Raw genomic sequence first — 23,346 nt, 5'->3', positions numbered from 1 at the left:
ATTTTGAAAGGTCTGAGGTGAAGTTTTCAGACCCACCATACTCTGTGGTCAAGCTGCTCTTTTCAGAAAAGCAGAATCCAGATGTTTCCCAAGAAAGCAGTAAGGCCAGTGGTTTTGAAAAGCCAAAATATTAGTTTCTTAATCAGCAGAAAACCAAACAGAGGAAAAGAAGTTAATTCTTTTTGGCTCCAGAATAAATCCCCTTTGTAGCTTCTGAGACCCTCACCCACCACCTGTTGCAGCAGATGTTGCTTTGACTTCCCAGAGATGTGTGCAGCATTTTCTCAGGTTATAATAGTGCTGGTTGGAACTGTTTCTGTCCAACTATCATGTTAAATTCTAAATTAATTTCATTTCAGGGGGATGATACAGTACAGAAGAACAAGCAGATCTTTACCCCTGTTTTTTGCAGAGATGACTGATGCTTGTTGGAAGTTTTCATGGGCGTATGTGCAAAGAGTGAATGCACACAAATCTCAACTCAGTTTTAACTTCTTGTCTTTTCAAGGTGGACTTCATGTTACTTGCACTGTGCTCTCCTTCCTGCAGCACTGAGAGCACACTGGCACTTCAGCCTGTTCAGTATTTCCCCTCACTCTAAATGTCTGTACAACTTCAGTCTCTTTTCTTCCCTTGACTTTTAAAGCTCTCAGATACAACCACTGTGCTTCTCTTTTAGTCCAATCTCACATCATCTGTTGTTAAATTTTATTTCCTTTCTCTCAAACCTGTTTATAGGCTGTGACGTTTCTATTTCTCCATGAAGTTTGGGAAGATTGGGATTCATGTGGGCATTGTGATGACTGCTTAAGTGATAAAGTCATTTATTTTGCCTGGTAAATAGTGACTCCTGACTCCCCTTGTTTTGCTAGAAGACTCTGGGGATTCCTTCAAAGTAGCTGAACACCCCAATTACAAATTCCTGCTGTGCTTAAATTATATATACTTGTTTTCAATGGACTATTACAAGGCATTTCCACTAAATATCAGAACACAGCAATCTAAAGGCATAAAAATTATGTTCCTCATTTGTCAGTTTTCCTCTTCTTATGATGATGTTTTAACTGTTGCCTAAAGTAGATGTGACTTGGAATCTTAACATAAAACCAAATTGGGGGAATTCAGCCTCGTTTGGGATGGTTACAGACTGCTTGCAAAGCCCTGTGTCAATAACTGAATGGGATGTTTCGGATGCTGGAATGTTCCATACTTGTGTGTCCTGAACAAATGAGTATTTCTTCCCTTTTTTTTGGTGGCAGAGCCTTTAAGTCGACCAGAAACATCCCTTTCAGTAACTAGGAAGAGTGTATGTGAGAAGGATCCTGACCTCTCCGTTTCAGCTGTGGTTCAAGCAGTGCAGATTGAGAATGAATTCTTGCAGGGAGATCTGCAAAGGCAGACAGTTGCCAGAAACCCCCAAAAGGTATGGCAAAAAAAAGAGAGCTGTTTGATCAAGTAGCAAAACCCCCATGAATTACAATCTCTTACACATTAAGATTGTGTATGAATGAATGGTGATGCTCCCTAAGTGTAATTTAATTTGTGTTATTCTTCCAAAGGGTTGTTTTCTTTAATCTGCTTCCTGAGGATGGCATCCCACAGCTCCCTCTTGATTACAGGGATCACTGAGCAACTGATAGACCAGCCATATGATGTGTCTATACAGTCAAATGCACAGCTGCAGGCCCACTTGAGCCATTTTCATCCTGGAAGCTTCTGAAACAAGACAATGTGTGATTTCCATCCCAATGAATCCTACCTTCCTCCAGGACTCATTAATATGGGTACTGTTCCCTGTTAGTGCATGCTCTGCTTTCGGAGCAGAGCTGTCCTGTACACTGCTAGATCTCACTGAGGGTTTTCTGCCCCAGTGTGTGTTCATCTCTTACCTCCAGCAACCATGTTTAAAAACAATTAAAAACTCATAAGCAAGGAAATCAACAAAAATCAACAAAAAAGTGAAGTAAAGTCAGAGAAAGAGCCCATAGCATTGTAAGAATGCAGCACTTTTCCTCTGTTTTCTCTTAGGTAGCCTACTGATAGCTCTGTATTTAAAAAATAAATCATTATTTTGTGCTAATAGAATTGAGGGGTTTGGGGATTTAAGAGACTTTATGATCCATTTTTCGAGGAGAAGGTCTAGTAGACCTGTGCCAAAGCTTTGGCCAACCTTGAGTCCTACCGAATGTATACAGTGAGATTTTATAGATATGTTTATATATATGTGTGTGTGTATTTTGTAGTCCTCAGAGTATTCTTCTACATTTTCTTCCATGTAGCAGATCAAGCTCCAAGCTCAGCTCTTTCATTGCAAATCAAGACCAACTCCATGAAATGTGCTTTAACTTTGTATAGGCTTACAGATGAGCTGGGCCCAAACTCTTACTTGTTCCAGAGATGCAGATTGATGCTATTTGGTGAGAACAATCTGAATGAAACATATTCATCTTTTTCTTACTTAGAAGACATCTTCTGTTTCATCTCTCCTTTCTGCAATGACTGAACCTCCAGAAAAACGCCAGACAAGGACTACAGTCACAAGAGCTGTGGAGAGATTCTGCCCTTTTGGAAGCAGGTATATATTTATATATATTTGCTTCAGGATAACTTCCTTCTTTGAAGACAGATTTTTTAGAATACCACCAGTCCAATTGCTATACCCAGTAATCATCAAATACTTGAGACACCGTGCAAGTGGCAAATTGGGGAATGCAGCCTTGGGCCAGTTTCTGTGGAGCAGGATCTACCAACATCTCACTTTACTCTCTTCATATCACCTCTGCATTCTCTTCTCACACTGCCTCAGAACCAGCTGGGAACTGGAGCCCAGCTTGGTTAAAAAACTCTGTGTATCTAAGGTGGAATGCTGTGAAAGTTGTCATTCACTGTGTGGGGGGTGCATTTTCCTGTGGGGTTCATCCTACCATCTCTTCACCTTTGCACCAACTATTTCTTAAAAATGCAGAAATCATGAGGAAATAACCCAGAATACATTGTTTCAGACAAAAGAAGAGACTCCTGAAAGCGTTCGCGGAGCGTGGGAGCCATTCTGCCTGTGACAATGACAGATCGCTGGCTGGTGACAAAGCTGGAGTAAACTCCATGTGGAGAGAGAAGGTTTGTGCATCTGTGCACTGTAATTGGTGCTTCCCAGTATTATTGAAATAAAAGTACATTAAATGAGCTGCATCCCTCAACTCTGCCCTACATCAAATAATAAACATATGGCAGGGTGAGAGAAGAGAATTTATCACTGTTCATCAGAATGACAAAGGAATCAGACAAAGAACAGAGAGTTGCCTTCTCTTTAGGCTTTTTAAGAGTGTTGATGTGTAGCAGAATTGGTGGAACCCAGAATGACTGATTGAATGTCATCCAAATAGCCTTGACTTTGCAATCTTTTTGCTTCTGACCCATCACTTTTGCAGTGTTAACAATCTATTTTGTTTCACATTTTATTGGTTTGTCGCTTACGTTTTTACCGTATTTCATTTTGGTCCAGATGACAACCAGTATGGAAGTGCATGATGCCATTTATGTGACTATGGAACTTCTTTCTAACTGGGGGAATCCAGCAAACGTGGGCCTGAGCCAGGTGGAATTCTTTGATTTGCACAACGAGAGGATCTTTGTGTCTCCTCACGATGTGGACATTCGAAATGCTGACAATGCAGGGGATTTGTGCTGCCTGGTCAAAAACGACTTAAATGTAAGACAGCTTAGTCCTGGATGTTCAAATCTCTCATTGTAATATTCCTGTAATACTCTATCACCAGGTTTTTTGTTCAGAGATGTGGTTGCATTTTGAACCCAACTGCATAACAACTATCCGATAATTAAAAAGCCCTACAAACATTGCTTATTAGTAACAAATCCAGCTCTCCTGTTCAAGATGTTGGTATTCAGTTACAACTTTGTTTTAGAACTTGTGGGAACCTAGAATGCAGAGAATATTTCTCTGCCTGTTTTGAAAGGTTTTACCCCTCTGGTCAGTACTGGTTTTGACCTTTGTCCATGGGAAAATTTGCCTAGCCTCTGGGAAGAATTTGAATCGACAATGGTGAGAATTAGGTGATAGAATACTATGTGAGATTATCACAGGGTGAAAAATTTAGAGTTTTTAGGTCTAATTGCATAGTAAATAGATAGAAGTAGAAAACCTCAAAATGGAGGATAAGTTGTAGTTAAAAGCTTCTTTCTCCTTCTTCACTAACTCCATATTTTGCAGCAATAGTGGTCTGGGATGATTGGATACAGAATTCCACAGTTCCTGTCTACGTGATTTAGGAGCTTGTTGGACAGTGGTGAAAAAGTGAAAATACCTTGTGTTTTAAGTTTTCATTGGGTAATTTACCTTTAAAAAGGCTGTGAGATCTTGCTAAGTTGTCTTCTTGCTGCATTCTCTGCTCTGTGCTATGTCTAAGCCATGCCAGTGGCTTGTACTCCTTAGATTAGAATTAATAAACACCTATCAGGAGACTGAGAAGCCATGAAGTCCCATTTGCCTCCTTTTGTCTCCTGGCAAAAATCTGAACGTCTCCCCCATCAGGGAAGACAACAATTAATGATGCAGACAGTGTTAAGAACTGAAGTAATTCTTGTGGTCTGAAGGTACAGGAGCTTCACTGCTAATTTTTTTTCAGATGGATAATACAAATCTAAGTAAATTTTCAAAGAAAATGTGCTTGTTTTCTCTTGTTCCCTTGTTATGCTTTTACCTAGGGAAGAATCATGCAAATATGAGACTGTGTAGGTAGTTTTGAACAAGAGATTAAGAAAAATATGTGGCAGGTAAAAGTCTTTCATGGCTCTTGTGCGAGACAGTAAGATGAAGAGATACGAGGTGCTCCCATACTCATGACAATGGACAAAAGACAGTGACTGGTGTGAAAGAATTAGCAAATGTCCACAGCCCTCCATACAGCCATAGTTCTGTTTGTGCTGCACTTTCACTCAGTGTCATTTGTCGTCATGGGCCTTCAGAACAAGGATTCTAGTGAAAAATTAGTATGATTTTAGTGCACAAGGATACTAAAGGACTTAGCCTATTAAAAACATAAATTACAACTCATTTCATGCTAATGGTACTTTTCTGCTCGCAAGGTAAATGAGACTTGAAGGAGGACAAATATGCAGTATTTTGAGATTTAGTTGGAACTCCTTATGGAGTATTATTTCCAGACAAATATTTTTACCTGAAGCGTCTTCCTTAGTGACAATTGTGGTTTGGATCTCATAAATACCCATTCTCCTTTTTAGGCTGTGCTGTCTGGCAGGTGACACTCAGTAGCAGTGGTAGTAGTGGTTGTAGTAGTGACTCTCAGACTCTCTAGGTATTTATAAATTATGTAGTAATACATTCATTAAGCCATTATGAACCTGTTATTCTCAGTATTACTCATTCATTTATATATCCCAATATTCTTAAGTAATGAGCTTTTATATTTCATTGATTAATATATCCCCTTGATTTGTGACTTTCTAATCTCCTCTCTTGAGGCTTCATCCAAGATGCAATCTGGGCAGGGAATATGCTCTTAGGCTGTGGGTATGTGGTGCCTGAATTGCAGATTCCTTCAGAAGGCAGAGCAGCATTTCCAGTTTGTGTACACTTCAGATCATACAAGAAAGCTTTAGGGTGCATTAAAAACTCAATAAATTAATCAATCTCCAAGCAATGAATATTTTCAACAGAACGAAAACTTGAAATAAAAACTTACTGTGTGGAAAACTCATTTCACCATGGTTAAAACACTTCCATCTTTGATCATTTAGGTGTGCTTTTGTCTTTGAGAATACTCTTACTGAAGGTGTGGGATTTTATTTTATTAGTTTATTTATTAGCCTTGCAGACTTTTAAGAAGAGCACTTAAACTCCCTCCTTCCTTGTGTTTTGCGATACTCTGTAAAAGAAAAAAATGCCTGGCAGAATATCAGGTGCTCTCAACTTTTTAGATTAGATATAAGGAAGGAATTCTTTACTGTGGGGGTGGTGAGGCCCTGACGCAGGTTTTCCAGAGAAGCTGTGGCTGCCCCATCCCTGGAAGTGTCCAAGGCCAGGTTGGACAGGGCTTGGAGCAACCTGGGACGGTGGAAGGTGTCCCTGCCCATGGCAGGGGGTTGGAACTGGATGATCTTTAAGGTCCCTTCCAACCCAAACCATGCTGGGATTTTGTGATAATATTAGTAAGTCATACATTAGGTATTTTATTGAAATTGTTTCCCATAAACCTTTTGATTCTTATTTGTATCTAGAGGTCTTTTAAACCTCAGAATAACAAGGACAGGTAAATATCTAACAAAGGTGTTTCCTCACCATGGGGGACCCTTAGACCTGCGTCATTCCTCTTCACAGTGCTTGAGGCTTCCTTTACTCTCCATCATTTACACCTTCAGTGCCCACAAGAAGCAGTGCCTCAGGCCAATTCTCTCACAAAATCTTAAGACTAAAGGTTTCCACTCTTGCCTTTTTCCTTGGTCCAGGTCAAATGTGATTCCGACTCCTTAACATATCAGGTTCACCCTGATGGTTCAAAGAATTTTTGAGTTAGACTTTTCAGCTTAGACAGTAACACCAGCCTCAAGTACCTCCTGTGAAGGCAAAGACATGACATCACTCTTTGGGATAAAACATGAGGGTCCTCCTCAGTCTCTTGAGTTTTGGCATGGATCCGTCAAGGTGCCTTCAATTTCTGGTGTCAGATCTTTGACGCCCTGATGGGGACTGTAACACCTGGGAGGTTGTGTAACCTCAGCCCTATCACTTATTTCCACTGATAAACAAAATGATCTCTGTGGCTGCCTCTCATGCAGGGCACAACCCTTGGTCTGGCTCTGATAAACCTCTGATTTTTGGAACATCATGTGCAGTTTTACAGAGATACCAGTGAGAAGCAGGAACAGGTCTTTCCATTTTGGTGCTGAATCAGGTACGGTCCTGTGAAGGCACCTCTGGCTCTCAATATACACCAGAACTTACTGACTTCTGGGGAGTCAGGTCCTGACTGGAGACGTGTGCAGCTAGATTGCTGATCAGATGTTGTCTGTGGTTGGGAAATTGTTTTTTAACCATTCTTGTTCACAGTATGGCTTCAAAAACATGATGCAGCTTTGAAGTTGACCCTGGAGTTGGGCTCACACTGATTTGAGGGCTGTCCTTCATTTCTTTGATGTCAAGAGGCTTCTTTCTTTTTAAGTAGAAAGGATGAAACCTGTCTGGCACTCTTATGGCTGTTTGTGCTCCAAACTGTTGCTGAAAGCAGAAACAATCTCCCAGAGCTTTTTGAGAGGCTCTGGGGCAGAGACCCATGAGAGTCTGGAGTACAGAGATGATCACGGTGAGAAGTGGATCTATTCATGATAGCTCTGAACAGGCTGCAGGGCTCTTGTCCTTGTGTTAGTTACACAGCTGAAGCACTCTGGAGGAAAGTTCTGTGCTTACTGCCTTCAAGAGAAACTGAAGCACTCTGGAGGAAAGTTCTGTGCTTACTGCCTTCAAGAGAAACTGAAGCACTCTGGAGGAAAGTTCTGTGCTTACTGCCTTCAAGAGAAACTGAAGCACTCTGGAGGAAAGTTCTGTGCTTACTGCCTTCAAGAGAAACTGAAGCACTCTGGAGGAAAGTTCTGTGCTTACTGCCTTCAAGAGAAACTGAAGCACTCTGGAGGAAAGTTCTGTGGTTACTGCCGTCAAGAGAAACTGAAGCGCTCCAGAGAGAAAGATGTGCAAAAATACTTCCTGTTATCTTCTGTGTACTGTGTGTCCCTGAGAACAGAAGGGGAACTAATTTATCAGCTAATTTCAGATCACTGGAATGTTACCTGCATGTGTATTCACTTTGTGGCCTTGTTCATCTCCATTTTGGGGTAACACTGGACATCAAATATATTAATATTCAACATTTTGATTCTGAAACTCTTCTTTCTGAGCTGTCACATATCCTTTTCCTACATTCTGAACATGTCGAGGTAGCAGTTCTTAACAATGTCCATAATGAGGCATTTTTTGGTACTTTCAAATCTCTCGATTGCCAGTTGTATGTAAAATTAATGTTGGGAATTCTGTGATATCTTAGAAAATTTCAAGTGTAGAGTCCAATATAGCTCTGAGGAATAGACCTGTAAGTGAAGCTGATTGTCTGCAAAGCCTGATTAAAATAGAGGCAGGCAGTAAAGTAAAACTATCAAAGATTCCCCTCCTTAGAGGATGAGCCAGAAGCAAAGAAATTGTAAAATGATTGTAGAGTGTCCATTGTGCTCAGTGATCCCCCCTAGTGCCAGCAAAGCTGATTAATTTGATTAAAATAAACTGGGCTTGCTGTGCCTGTGTTCTGAGCATGCAGATGTCTCCCTGGGACAGCAGGCAGCTGACCTTTAGCTCATTGCCAGGTTGTTGGGAGCTGTCTGACAGGCGGGAGAGTGGGATTTACTCTTGGGAAACGAAGCTGAGGTTTTGCTCTTTACGTGGCAGATTTTATGAAACCTTTACTTTTCTAATGGCTGCCTGTTCTGCTGGGGGGTGGGGAGTTAATTAAAATACCCTGCTCCAGGAGAAGGAGCATTAGTGACAGTCTGCTTGTTCGTGTTTTTAGCTCCCCAGGGAAAGCTGCCTTTGGATGTGCCCTTTCCACCCACCCGTCCAACTTTACTTTGTTATCCGCAATCCCACCCGGTCACGTGACTTTGGTATATCCAAGATCAAGATTTGGAATTACAACACAACAACTCCCAGTGTAAGTAGTCTTTTCTCAACTCCTCTGTATGTTTGCTCTTGCCTTGCCTAGGGAAATTCAGCGTGATCTTCTTTCTAAAAGCATGAAATAAAAGTAGATACAATTTCCTGTAATAAAAGAGGAGCTATGATGTGTCCCTGTCTGCTGTGAAATTTGCTTTTGTCTTAATTGTAAGTGCTAACAATGTAGGGATAATGTTTTCATGGGCACAAGGAGCATTTGCTTTTAAAGCTATTAAAGATCGTTAAAGACCTAATAAAAGGCTTGCACGTTCTGTCATTAATCCTTTAGTGTGGTGAGAAATAAAGATACAAAGGTAAGTGCATCTTAATATCCAAGACTTTCAGCTGTCTAATCACAGTGTAAATAAATACGGGTTTAAATCTGTGTTTTCTGGTGTCTATAAATACACATAGGCTGACTCTTGCTCAGTTTGGGGTTTGTCACTTTAATGAGAATCATAAAATGGTTTGGCTTGGAAGGACCTTAAAGATCATCTAGTTGCAGCCCCCCTCCCTGGCCAGGGACAATTAAAAAGTCCACTACTGTGTGCTCATAATAAAACAAGTAATCTGCTCTTCCAAGGGAGACATATCATGGCAGATGGCAAAGGGTCTCTTGTCTGTGTGTTTGAATGTCACCATGAATATTATTCTTGTTTGTACACTGTGATGTTAAGAAAAAAATCCCAGGTACTGGATCAAAGAGGATTTGCTGTCCTGGATTATAAATAAGAGGCTTTATCCCTCTGGTTTTGCTCTCATCCATGTCTTTATATAAGCACATATGGTAATTTATACATGTGGAAATGGCCGTGGAAGGGACAGCTTAAAACACATTTACTACAGCATGATTTATATTTATTTTCCTGGAATTTTAATAGCTTTTCTCACTAAAATGTGGTCTACAGGATGTTCCATCATCATTAGAGTGTGCGAAAGGGCTGCTGTTCTTGGAGGTAATGGTATGATTTGTTACCAAATCTACTGGATATAATGCAGGAAAGTACACAGAAATGTTTGTCTGTGTTTCAAGGCTCTGCTTCTTTAATAACCTGCTATGAGGCAATGTGTAAAATCCATTGGGAGTATAATCCTATGGAATTTGGTGGAAATGCAGCAGTTTACGCTTGCTAAAGAAATGTCTCATTATCCTTAAGATGAAAGAGTAATACAAAGCAGTTCTGCCTAATTCTGTAATTTGTCATGAGGAAGTTTTGTGTAAGAAGTATAAAACCCCAAAATACAATGAACTATCAATTTTCTTCCTGCTAATGTAAATCCAGAGCCACATTTCTGTGTGGATTTTGATAATCATTCTAACTGCCTTCTTTCCCTCAAAAACCACGTAAGTGAGAGATGTCCAAGTACTGCTTCCAAAAATAGGCCAAAAATTAAGTCAGGGTGGTACTTTCGTATATTTGAATTTCAGAGCTTGAGCCTGGAAGGAGAAGAAATATGTCTGAAGGAAGCTGAAAAAGTCAGATGACATCATTCCTTGATTCGCTGGATTACAAGGAAGGTCTCAGAGGATGCTTCATCTTGCCTTTATTTACTTCAGATGAGACCTGCAAAAAGGAGGTCATTTTTAGTCGGCAGGCAGGGAACAAGTGTAAGAGCAGCCAGTTCTTTTCAAGTTTGTCTGCAACAGTCAGACATTTTGTAACTACTTGATACAGCCTTGAACTTGCATCCTTACTTGGTGCTATTAAAACTTTTTTCAAAGATCCAGTATGATGTCCGTTGTATGTCTTCATGAAACTGGGAATGGAATCAATACTTAAATGCATTAAGGTCTTAGTTGAGTAATTTTCTTCTTCAGGTGGTTGCCCTTGTGTTTGTTCCTCCTGTGCACATGTTTCTGTCCATTCTCTTAGGGGTTTTTTCAGTGCTGGATTACCCCTGAAGTGCATTATCTGTAAGGATGCAGAAGCTTCGTTCCAGCTTCCTAATTTGGAACTTCCAAATTAGTTTTGTAGAAGAATTTTCTTTGGTTCTTGACTTCTTTTCTACTGCTTCTTTTCCACACTTCTCTGAAAAGTCAGGCAGAAGCAATTTCAGGTCCTCTGTCCAGGAGGAATTCTCAGAAAAGTGCCTCTGGTTTTAAGCTCTGTCCTTTGTGCACAAATATCACAAAAAGGGACAGAAATACCATCCTTATTTTCTCCTTGGGAAGCACTATCTCAGCAGACACTGTGGGAGGGCCGAGGGTGCAAGCTGGGAAGGAGCATCCAAAGAAACCAGAATTGTTTTCACAAAATCTTTTTTCTTTCTGACACTGCTCTTACCTACTTGCTTGTTCTGAGACATTGTGCCCTTTTAATTACTCTTCCAGGAGGGAAAACCAGTGCCCTGGATGAAGTATTGAGTGTTTGTTTACAGGGTGGGATTACTCATGAGGAAGGGATTTTTCCAGCCTCCTCACGCTGGAGGAGAGCTGAGCAGTGGTACTGGGGAAGCTGAACTGTCAATCTTTTCCACCAGAACAGATCACTAAGCAACTGGAAACTCAGAAGAGCGGTGGGAGGGAATGAAAAAGAGCAGTTTTTAGTCTAGTGCCTGTGTATGTTTGTTCTTGGAGTCTCTGAGATCTGTTCAGATTTTTCCTCCCTGAGGCTCAGTGTGCTCAGGATTTTGGTGCAGAAGATTTTCATTAGCTCTTCTGAGCTATCAGCTGTTGGAATGTCTGCCCCAGTCCAGTCTGTCTCTGTTATCCTAGAAATACCTGGCTGCTTCATCTTGGTACAGTTCAGACACCTTTTCTGCTTCCTAAAATACCTATCCCAGACATTCCAAAGCATCAGAGAACAGAGTGTCCCACTGACTGGAATAGTAATTTTGAAGTGACTGGCCCTTTTTTTTTTTTGGGGCTTGACTGGTCCTTTCTCAGGGAGAATGAGCTCCGCTATCTCATTTTGTAGTGTTTTCTGTCTACCTGTCCTCCTCTGCTGCTGGTGAGCGCAGTGGGATTCATTTCAAAACAAGTTGTTCTTAAGAATTTGCTGATTTTAATTTAAAATGATGACATTGACAAATACTTTCCAAATGTACATCTATATTTTTGTGGTCCCCTTCAGTTTATACCAATTTCCAGGCAAAAATGCAGAACTAAAGGCTGAGTGTTCCTAACAGCAGTAGAGCTGGAATGTTACAGAGAAATGTTCCAGTTATCCCAAATTCAGCTGTGAATATCTGATATCCCTAGCACTTAAGGAGGACTTTGGCAGTTTAGACATACCGAAATTTTAGAAATAGCATTATTGAGGCATCCTGATAGTCTTTCTCTTCCCCATCATAATTCCAGGCAAAGCCATGCAGGTAGTTTTCAATAGATGTAATTACTGAAGTGGTTGGATCCCCAGTTAGATCAATCTAGCAGTGTCCTCGTTCAAGGGGAAAAAATACCCTGTTTTATGGCTGACTTCATCAGCACAGAAATACAGCACTTTATGATCCTACAGGAGTACCACAGGCAGCCGTGCCATAATGGCCAATTAAAGTGGGTTTACAGCTGTTCTCTGGGAACTTAGTGAAGGTTATCTTTTCCTATCAGGAATGTGGCCTGCATTCCTACACCTACTCCCCTCCCTCACCTGTAGCTTTCTTGTCATGCCTGCATCTTCTGCTTTCCCTCTGGGTAGGTCCATATTGCATTTTTTTGCCTCATGCATGTCATTATTGGGAAGGTAGCAGGATGGAAGCTATGAAAACTTGTAAGCCTTAAACAGTGTGTTCAGGAGTGAAGAACCAGCAACATTTTTACTTGGAAGGGAAGGAGTGACTGGTTTAGTCTGGGAGCAGAGGAAAATTTAAATCAGTATTCAAGGAGAACTGACATGCAGGAGATGAGCAAGAGGGATGAAACTGAAACTTCTTACTTTCACAAAAAGCTTCTTAGTTTTCTCAAAAAGAAGGAAAGAACAGAGAGTCTCTGAAAGACTCCATGAGATGGACAAGTCAGAGAACAGAAAAGAGATGGATTGTGTCTCATCTTCTATATTTTCTTTGAAGATAATGGTATTTTTGTCAAGGGGGAAAAAAGGTTATATGGAAATGGTGAAGAGAATAGAAAGAACATTAGTTCCAACTTCAATGGAATAAAAAAATCAGGTATTGGTGGGTGCCACAGAGAAGAAGAACATAAAGTTGTGAGTGGCAGAATTGTGTCTGAGATAAAGGGCTGCTGTTTAAAAGGCTAGTTAAGTGTTGGAATAGGCTATCAAGGCAGATTAGTTGAAAACTGTTAAAACCGTATTTCTTCACAATGGTGTAGGTTATTTTACATTCTTCAGTGGAAAGAGATGGACTGGATAATTTTTTTCTCACTGTTCTTTCTAGCTCTGCATTTCTGTAACTCTTTGTTACTCTTTTTAACTCTGGTGGCTTTGATCTGGGTGGTTGTTCACTGTGGAACATGTCGTGAATGTGGTGAATGTTAGAGATGCTGAAGCAAAATATGCCTCTGGAATTGATATCCTGATCAAATATAATTGTACTTAATCTAGGGTTTTTCCCTCAAGCTTTTCTAAATAATCAAACCTTGCCAGACAAAATGATTCATAGTGGTGTCTAGCAGGGTTTTCAGTCCTTTAAAAAAAAAATCTTACCTATTCCACAGTATTTTTTAGTTGTTTCAGCTTTAGATTAAAAAGTAGTCAAAAGCACGTACTGACACAGGGTTTAATTGTTTTAATCTGTCTATTGATTAAGTGTTCAAATGTCAGAGGCCCAGAGCAGTGATACCTAATGCTTGAAAGCTTGACTGAAATCTTCATACTTTTATTTTTGTAGGACCTTGATGTTGGAGCAAAGAAGGTGAAGTTGTATGTTGATGAGAACCTTGTATTTGATGGTGAATTAGAGAGAGGCTCTGGAGATCTCCTTGCTGACCAGAACACTACAATTGACCTTACAGATCACAAGCAAGATACCTCAGCATCTCCCTCAACTGAGAGGAAAGAAGGAAATGCACCTGCAGTCCCAGACAAGAAAACAGACCTACATTTTAAATGCTCAGAATCAACCAGTAGTTCACTGAACTGGAAAGCTCTGCCAGAAGAAAATCTTCCTGAGCCTAAGATGAACTCAATCAGCTTTACAAAGAAAAATTTGTCTCAGTTAGAGGATGATCTAAAAGTGTTCCCTTCTCAAGTTTGTACAAAAGATGCCAAAGAGGAGGCAGCAGCAGCAGCAGTTCCAGAGCACGTTCAGTCTGATGATGAGCTTTGTTTGAGTGAGCAAATGGAAAAGTTAACAGGAAGGAAATTGTCTGATTCTGCAGGTGCAATTCCTTCTTGGTTGCAGTCATCTTCCCAGGTAACACAGAATAATCAAGTTACTCCCAGTAGGCAGAAGCCTCTGTGGCTTGCTACAGAACAGAATTTAAACTCAAGATTTACAACACAGCCAGATGAAATAATGAAAAACTTTTCAGATCTCAAAAATGAGGATGTCAAATGTCAGAGACATGAACTGGGAAGACCCAGTAGTAGAAATGCAACTGGAAATGGGAGATCACAAATGCTGACCAGAAAGGATGCTGATGTGGACTTGGACATTTTTGAGCCCCTTTCTAACAAAAACTGCTGCAGTTTACAGTACCCTACAAGTGGAAGGAGAAGTGTGATGTGTGGTAAAAAGCTGGGATTAAACACTATAAATCTTGGAGAAGATGATTCTGCTCTCAAAGGTAAGAGGTCACAATAGCAACCTTAGTGCAAGTACTGACGTGTTCTCCATTTTGCAGAAGCACAAATTCATTTTAGGTGGGAAGGGACCTCTTGAGATTCCTGGAGGCATAGACAGGGGACATTAGTTTGGCTGTTTGTGGTATTTTCCTCATGAGAATGCTCAGTCTCTCTCCTGGTCCTACACCTGATATGAAGTACTCTTCAGAAAAATTTACATTCTGATTTAGGGACTTTTAATTTATTTGGAGCAGATGGAAGACTAAATTCCAGTAAATGATATTCTAAAAATTGACAGTCCTGCAGACAGCAAATGTTTGCTAACATCAATTAAAATCTGCAGAAAGATAAAGAAGAGTACGTCCTCAAGGTAGTGAGTAAATTTGCAGAGTTTATTTGTGTAGTAGCTTTGTGTCTTTCTCAGTGAGAATAGATGCTCAATACATTTATTCAGAGTGAATGGAAAGCTACCCTTATTTTCCTTCTCTGCTCATAACTTTACAAACCTCTCCCTCAGACATCTTGTTTATTTATGAAGAGTTTTCTAATAAATTTGGCTGTTGTCTGCTCTGTGCTGTTGATCATCCTTGTCCTCCTTCCCCAAATCTGTTGGAGGTTCAGGATCCAGCTTTGTGCAGTTGTGTTCTGCCTCTGGCAGGATCCAGTGTGTCCCCAGGGAAGAGTAGGAGAATTGTGCAACTTCCCAAGTTCCCCTCTCTCCCAGCATCTGCCAATCCATGGCTATGAAATTTGCAGGGCATGAGATAGTATTTTTGTGTTTAACAAGTGCAAATAACAGAAAAATAGTATTTCTTACCCACAAGCTCTACTTTGTCTCTCTTTCAACCAGCTTTCCATTGCTTGGGATATATTTTTGTCTTCCTTTTTCAGTTTCAAGCCACGTCACTCTAACTCCTGTTTTTTGGACCCTTCATGCCCCTTCCTTGGCCTTCTGTAATTCTTCAGCATTCAGTTTCTTGTCTCAAATGAAGGGTTTAATAGAACAAGAACAAGACCCAGAGAATTGGAATAAGATGCTACAAAACTACAAATTGAAATTTTGGGGGTGATTTAACATCAGAACAATCTACATGAAAATGAATCTTAATGTATATTGAATTTGGGTGTTTACATTAAAGTAATGGTGATAAGAAACAGAAAATGTACCTTAATGAAGGAGTGCCAGTTCAAATTCTACAGCAGGTACTGCAGGGATTTTTCAGACAAAGGTGAGGAAAATCGTTCTTTCTAATCTTAGAATGTCTGAATTTTTCCTTGTCTGACCCTCTGTGGAGCAAACAGCAATTTCATCAGTATATCTGAAGTTGTACCTCAAAGAAGAGAAGAATAGGGAAGTTTGGAACAGGTGCTACCTGCCCTTCACCCACCCACTCACTGCAGCCCGTTTGCTGTTTCACACATTTTGCAGTATCTGTTACATTAAAGCCTTAACATTGTGAAAACTGTAAATAAATCCCAGCTTGGGAAGTTCTGTTCAGTTGTAAAAATGGAAATAAATTAGGAGTTTTACTGTCACCTATAAGATGAGGGTTGTCATTTTTTTCTATAATGCCCTCTAATTCTGCTCAGAGCAGGTTGTGTCCTGTGGTGCTTAAAGCTCCCAGTGTATTTTAGTCCCTGGGAAACTGCAGGCACCCAGCAGTTTTTGTTCTCTCTGCTGCGTGTGCAGGGTAAAGCCATCTTCAAAGTGGAGCTGAGTGGGTTTTAACAACAGGGAAACCTTTTAAGTGTTGCCCTGAGAGTGCTGGATTTTAATTGGCCTGGGGCTGGGAGAAGGGCAGTTCCCAGTGGAGAGTGGGACGAAGGGAAGGTTCAGAGGCTCGTGTGGATGTCACAGCATGGCTTTGGTCACTAAAAAGCTCACAAGAACAAAAGGAATTAGGAATAGCGCGTACAGGCTTGGCTCGAGTTAATGTTGCTATAAAAACATCAATTTTTCTTTGATAACCAGTTTAATGTGCAAAGGAAATGGTGGGAGTATGCTGATAAAATTTGCAAATAACATATAATTTGGTTTATTATGAGTTAAGGAGATTGAAGAACTGCACAGAATGATGAACTTGAGGACTGGAGCAATGGAATGCAATTCAGTAGAATGCTTGCAGGCTCACTTGGGGACTAATAACCAAAAATTAAGTTGTAAGCTGGGTAATCATCAATTGCAAATGACCGAGGAAGAGAAGAATCACGGTTGAGTAGCTGATAGCAGATTGACTGAAATGCTGGTGTGAGCAGTGATTGGAGCAGTGCACTCCCAGGATGGATCAGCAGAGGCATTTTGGGTACTTGGGAAACCTTAATATCTCAACACAGGCACTTGTGAGACCTCAGTTGGAAAACTGCAGCTCTGATCATCCATTTTCAGGAAAGCTGATTACCAAGTGGAACAGATACAGAGGAGAGCTTTTAGAATGATTTGGGAAATGAAGCATGTGATTGCAGCATGGAAATATGATTGCTGTTTATAACTGCAGGGAGTAAAAAAAGAGATTAACACAACAGAAGGAGAAGAAAGGTGATTTTTTCTGTGTAGTCTTGCCCCAAAATGTAGTTTACTATAAAGTTTTGAGAGGAACTGTGTGGTGTTGCCATCAGAATCTGGACAGATGAATTGATGGTTCAAGACACTCCTGAACTCCTGGAAGAATTGGATGTTTGAGGTGTCATTAATAAATAATGCATTTTAGTTTCTTAAAAGAAAAAAACCAAAACCCTGTAAGCTTTCAGCCATTGGCATCTGCTTTTGGACCACCTCTGCTTTCCTTTCAGAGCTCCACTTCTCCTGTTGCCACTCCTTAATGGAGCTCACAAACTTGTTAACTTCCCATTGCACTGCCCTAGAGGGGCTTCAGAATTGAAACCTCTGGACTGTTGGAAGTATTTAATGTTTAAAAAGAAAAGGGAAAAACCCTCCCAAACAAGGAAAGTCAATGAATGTCAAATACTCTTCTGTACTCTGCTCATCCTGAAGTTTTTCAAGCTTTGACAATTTCAGGGGGTGAATATATGTACAGTGCCTTCTCCAGGTGAGCTGTGGAGCTCTGGGAGGTATTGGTGGGGATCGCCCACCTCTTGAGTATCTGTACTGGTAGTGGTGTGAGCAAGAAAGGGACTTACAAATGTTCTCTGAAATATGAACCTTTACTTCATATCTGCATTTTCCTTGTGGGGTAAGGAGGAGTGGCTAGGTTGGTCTCCAGCCTTTCATTCTGGAAGACAACCCTTTTCCAGGTAGTTTCCCATCTGCTTTAAAATTCTTAATTTTATCTCACATGTCCCCACTGTAAATGATTATTTGCCACAGACAGATTAGGAACATTGCCTCCTTCCAGTATTTCCAAAAACACAGTTAAGAGTTAGTCTTGAGCAGTCTTTTGAGAAAACATTCTTTTGCATTTTACAGCAATTGGCATTTATTCTTGATAATCATTTGTTTTAGTATCCACCCAAGGACATTGTACAGAAGTGAAATCTGGCCCACGAGCCTGTAATTGTTTAGTACTCCACTTCCTTTTCTTCATTTATTTGAAGAAAATATATAAGTGACTGCTTTATTGAAAATCTTGGTTATTATCTGTTCTTAATTGTTTTGAGATGGAAATTAAGCAGTTCCCCAGTGCAGCCACAAGGAGAGCATGCTTTGCTCCCACTGTGCCCCCCTGATTTGTTGTCCTCACTGCATTCCCACTGGATATCTTGTCATTATCCTCCTTCTATATCTCACACTTGCTGAAAAGTGGGAAAAATATTTGGATATTATCTGCACAGAATGCAATTCTCACCTCATCCTCCCTGTATGCTGAACCTACTCCTTTTCCCACCACTTTTCTTTATATACTTGTGGCTCATTTTGAGAGGAAGAATCAGCTTTTCTCTGTAATGCTTTACATTAACCAGTTCAGCCGTTTCAAGCTGTATGAAAGATCTGCAGATATGCAGAGGGATGATTTAAACTCTTGTGGCAGCCACACAAGTAAGTATCACTGGGCAAAAATCCCAATTTTTTTAGGCGCTGAGTCAAGAATTGACAGCTTCAAACTTAGTTGCAGCTTGTATCATGGCAGGAGTTCTGCTCCTCCATAGTTAAAAGTGATTGTGTTCATTATGTCTGAGTGGGGAAGGGAAACTGGGGCATGTGGCCTTCATGATAGGGAGGCAAAATAAAAGTGCTACTGTCAGAGAATTTCACAGTGAGGGACACGGATATGACTGGCATTGTTCTACAAAGTCAGTGTTGGAGTGCTTTGCTCCCAGTTCTGTTTGCACATTAAATGCCTTTGTAATGTTCTTTTCAGATGAAGGCTTTCCCATCAAGGACGTAGCAACCTCTGGAGTGAAGCGGTGCAGTGAGCAAGAGCACACTCTGCAGGAGTCCTGGAACTCCTTGGTGAAATTTAATTATTCCCACCGTGGCCGGATCTCGAACATGGATTTTCAAGGGGATATCTTTGATGAGTTTCTCCATCAACAAAAAATCAACCGGCCTGGAGAATATCAGAGAAAAGAGGGACTGCAAACACTATCCAAGAGGCAAGAGGAAGAAAATTCTTTGGAGACACAGGATGGAAGTGATTTTAAAATCCCTGTTTTACCTTATGGGCAGCACTTGGTGATAGACATCCAAACAACATGGGGAGACAGACATTATGTTGGTCTTAATGGAATTGAAGTTTTCAGTTCTAAAGGAGAGCCTGTTCAGATTGCAAAAATAACAGCTGAACCCCCTGATATAAATATTTTACCAGCTTATGGAAATGATCCCAGGATAGTAACCAACCTAATAGATGGGGTGAATCGGACCCAGGATGATATGCACCTCTGGCTGGCACCATTTACCCCTGGAAAACCTCACTTTGTCTTTATTGACTTTGTGAATTCCTGTCAGGTAGCTATGATTAGGATTTGGAATTACAATAAATCCCGCATACACTCGTTCCGAGGTGTGAAAGACATTATCATGTTGTTGGATGAGCAGTGCATCTTTAAAGGAGAGATTGCCAAAGCCTCAGGAACCTTGTCTGGAGGTAGGCTATCATTTCTTATTTTCCTTGTGGAAACAGCAGTAGAACACAAGCAAAGTACATTTAGCTTGTTTGTTATCACTTTCCACTTCAAAGCAAGCTGGTGTTTAGTTTAAAAACATAATATGAAGCCCACTAATGCATTCTTCACTGATACTGGGGATTTTAGCAGCATACAGACCTAATCTCCATTTTTAACTATGTCTTAGCAACAAGTCTGTGTTTCAATCACATCAGACAGGCACCAGAAATTTCAAAGTTACAGCTTTTTGCTTGTTTTCACAGACATGGTCTTTTGGAAAAGGTGATTGGGAAGCTTTTTTCCCATTTCAATTTATATGTATTTGAAATCTCATTGAATTCTCTAGGTTTTTCCATTGTGCAGCATAAGTTTGAGAGTGAAACACTAATTATAGCAGTAGTCAGTATCAGTTTGCCATATATTATCTTTAAACACTGCTGCAAATAAATGCAAAGAGGGACCAAAAAAAATTTTTATTGGTCTTTAGATTCTTTTTGCATGATTTCTGTATTTACTTCTGGGTGTTGCCTTCAGCTCCAGAGCACTTTGGGGATACCATATTGTTCACTACTGATGATGACATTCTTGAAGCCATTTACTGCTATGATGAGACATATGATGGAGAAATGGGAGATTCCAGCTCCCTGAGATACGAGGAAGAGCTGAAGAGGCCAACAACTGCTGACAGGGAGGGAGATGAGAGACCTTTTACACAAGCAGGGTTGAGAACAGAGGATCAACAGGTAGGGGCCTCTGTGTTCAAAACTCTCTATAAATGTCTTTTTGAAACATGGAAGTAATAGACACATTTCCAGGCTGGAGTAAAACTGCAGGAGAACAAACACAGTTAAGACTATTTAAAATACTTTTTTTCACCAGATCAATAATTTATGCTATTTTTTTAATGCCCTAAAGGTCCTCCAAATTTTGGTTTCCCTGGTTAATTAACAAGCCTACTTCTTTACTTATTTGGACAGAGACTAGGGGAAGTTATTTTTGATTTGGGTACTCCTGAAGGTTTCTGCACTATCAGTGATTTTTCCCATACAGTTACTCACATCATGAGTAGCTGTGTTCCCTGACACACCAAACCAAAGGATTTTCCATATTTTCCGTATTGCTGGTTTCTTCCTCCACAAATTAAGTATGTTAGATGAGAAGGGTCTCTTCCTCTCAACCCTCCCCTTATTTTTCCTCTCTTATTTTTTTGGCATCGTCACAGGTTTGTGTGCATTTTGCAGCATAAAAATGCCTCTTTTCCATTCCATGCAGAAGCTATTTCACTCCTTGGAGGAAGGCTGTATTTCCAAGCACTGAGCTCTTGCCTTATGCCAGTCCAGCCCAACAGTCCAGTGTCTGAGCAAAGATCCCACAGGATTTTCTCAAGATGGTGTGCGGCAGTCTATGACCTGTTTTCCTTATAATTTTCTACTTTCTCAGAATCTTCCTGAGCACCTTCCATTGCATCAGTGAGGTTGTCTATTTCTAGGGTTCACACTCCTATGTGTGAGTCTGTCAGGAGATCCAAAGCTGAATCAATCCACCTTCCAGCTGCTCCAGCCAAAACGTTCCCAGGGATACATGGTTCCTAATGAGCCTTGTGTGGTTGCCAAACCTTCCCCTCCTGTCTTGTCCTCTGTTTCTTGTGGCTCCCAAGACAAAAGGAAATCAATGACATTGGAATGTGATCTCACTGTTAAGACCATGAGTGAGTGACTTTAACCCTTGGACTTCTCCAGTAATTTTGATCCCATCTTTGCTTGCAGTATCTGAAACTGTTCAGAGCCTTGCGTGGTGCAGGATTTCATGAACACAAATTGAAATTCACCTATCTTTTCCTTATCGTGTGTTTATTGTAAGCATTCACCAGGACCTCTTCCATGGCAGAAGCTTGGCCCTGGACTGTCTGGTCCTTGCTCAGACATAGGCTCTGCCTTTCCTTTTGCTGTTCAGCTCTGATGCCCTTCACACCCCTGTTCTAACTCTGCAACTCCTGTATCAGCAGTGGAATAACAAAAGCTATTGTGAGCCATTGATCTCCCTGTCACTGTGCATTTGCTGATACCATCAGGATTTCTGTAGGGGGATGTTTATGCTACCAGAATGATACAGATCCACTGCACAATTTGTCTTCCCCAGCCTAACGTTGTCAGACCAGTATTGACCAGTTTGAACAGTCCCTGCTGTTGATCATTCACCTTTATTGCCTGTTGCACATTCAGTAGATGAAATGGTGTGTTTTACTAGAAACTTTCAAAAGCTCTTAGGGAAGTGTCTTACTTTTCTGTCAGTATTATCCGTGGCCATGAATGTCTGTCCATGAATTCAGGAATCCTTAACATGTTGACTTTTATAGCAGATCAGACCTGTGACTATTGCACTTCCTTCAACTCTGTGGCCAGCAGTGGGTGCTTATGGAGGAAGAAAGAGCAGCACAAACATAGAGTGGTGTTTCTCTGAAACACTCATTCAGCCCTTAGAAATGTGTCTCACAAGGACTTTTTAACTTAACCTTTATGTTTAATATCCTGCCACAGATTTTATTGCATTCATTCATCCACCAGCTTTTTGAACCCACGTGCACTTTTAGAATTTACAGTGCTCTGTGGCAAGTTTCCCAGCTGAGCTTGCATGGCACAAAGAACCTCCTTCTGTTTGTTGCTAGCTTCATTTAATGTCCTCTAGGTTTTGTGTTGGAAGAAACTAAACAATTATTCCCTGCTCCCTTCTTCAAGCCACTCAAGAGATTTATGCCCCTGTGTTAGTCTTCTAAATCTCTCTTTTCCAGAATGGTTGCTCCTACTTTAGTTATTCCTCACAGGGAAGGTGCTGTACAGTATGCTCAGGTGTAAGACCATGGTCTTACTTTCTACTTTTTATTGCTTTTCCAATAACTCCTGTATTACAGTGGTGTTTTGTTTTAGCCATAAGACTCGAAGAACACAGGTAGGACAATGTCCACTAGCAGAAGTAGTTAAAATAGTAGAGAATCAGACCATATCTGAAAGAAAATACATTGGGCATCAGTGGAATGGAATCATTAGGAAGGGATCTGAGTAGATAAAAAAGGGAGAAAAGAGGTGATAATGTGCCTTGGCACAAATGGTTTATGGTCTGCTAGGGAGGGCATTATTTTGCAATCTGTAAACCCAGTGACTTTTATTGTGTCCATGGGTTTTGATTTTCAGTAAAGTTGCAAATTTAATTCCCAGGCTGGTCTTCTAGAATTGTTCTGAGGAAGTGGCATCAGACATCCCAGATAGAGTCACCGGTTTGTGAGAGAGGTATCCCCAGTGGGAGGGGTTTTCCACTTCCTGGGTTCTGTGGGTTTATTTCAGAGCCCATTTCTTGTTCAGTCTCACCTGAATTACCTTGGTTCCCCCAGGGACATTTGCTGCCTTGTGAAGGATATTGCAGTCTGGGAACACATGAGATCCTGGAGATCAGTGGTTAAACTGCAGGGATCTAATGCAACAGTAGGAGAGAAGTGTTGACAAGTCTTTATTTATTTTTCTTAGGCACAGTGTAGATCCATTTGATGTATTGTGGATGACAGGAAGTTTATTTCTAATGATGAATTAAAGAGAAGGAATCTGGACTTCTAATTTCCTGTTTGGCCTTTTGACTACTAATGAGGATTGAGCTGATGTTTTTATAGAGCTACTTATAAAAACGCCAAGAATGAAAATTCTAATCTGCTATCATTTATTTTGGAGCCCAATACTGGTATATATGAAGTTAGGATTGTTTTCCCTGTGTGTAACATTTTTGCATTTGCCCACAGTGAACAGAATTAGCCATTTTATCACACTTACTCAGTGAAGTGAATTCTATCTGCAATCCTTTGCCATTTTTGTCTTTACTACC

The 23,346-nt window shown here is 40.6% G+C and overlaps 1 protein-coding gene across 5 annotated transcripts in view; it reads left to right on the top strand.

Moving 5' to 3' along the window:
- KIAA0556 (KIAA0556 ortholog) overlaps nucleotides 1–23,346 on the top strand; it is a 59,540-nt gene that overhangs the window by 13,736 nt on the left and 22,458 nt on the right. For all 5 annotated transcript variants that reach the window (XM_032125524.1, XM_032125523.1, XM_032125525.1 and 2 more), the window contains 8 exons: nucleotides 1,260–1,423; nucleotides 2,463–2,575; nucleotides 3,003–3,117; nucleotides 3,503–3,709; nucleotides 8,589–8,729; nucleotides 13,520–14,417; nucleotides 18,732–19,460; nucleotides 20,014–20,222. In XM_032125524.1, the coding sequence (XP_031981415.1) occupies nucleotides 1,260–1,423; nucleotides 2,463–2,575; nucleotides 3,003–3,117; nucleotides 3,503–3,709; nucleotides 8,589–8,729; nucleotides 13,520–14,417; nucleotides 18,732–19,460; nucleotides 20,014–20,222 (2,576 nt within the window). The remainder of the gene's footprint in view (nucleotides 1–1,259; nucleotides 1,424–2,462; nucleotides 2,576–3,002; nucleotides 3,118–3,502; nucleotides 3,710–8,588; nucleotides 8,730–13,519; nucleotides 14,418–18,731; nucleotides 19,461–20,013; nucleotides 20,223–23,346) is intronic.

Source organism: Corvus moneduloides, chromosome 16 (genome assembly GCF_009650955.1).
Source record: "Corvus moneduloides isolate bCorMon1 chromosome 16, bCorMon1.pri, whole genome shotgun sequence".
Taxonomy (NCBI): Eukaryota; Metazoa; Chordata; class Aves; order Passeriformes; family Corvidae; genus Corvus; species Corvus moneduloides.
Note: the sequence above shows the minus strand (reverse complement) of the source record. Positions and strands in the feature narration are given on the sequence as shown.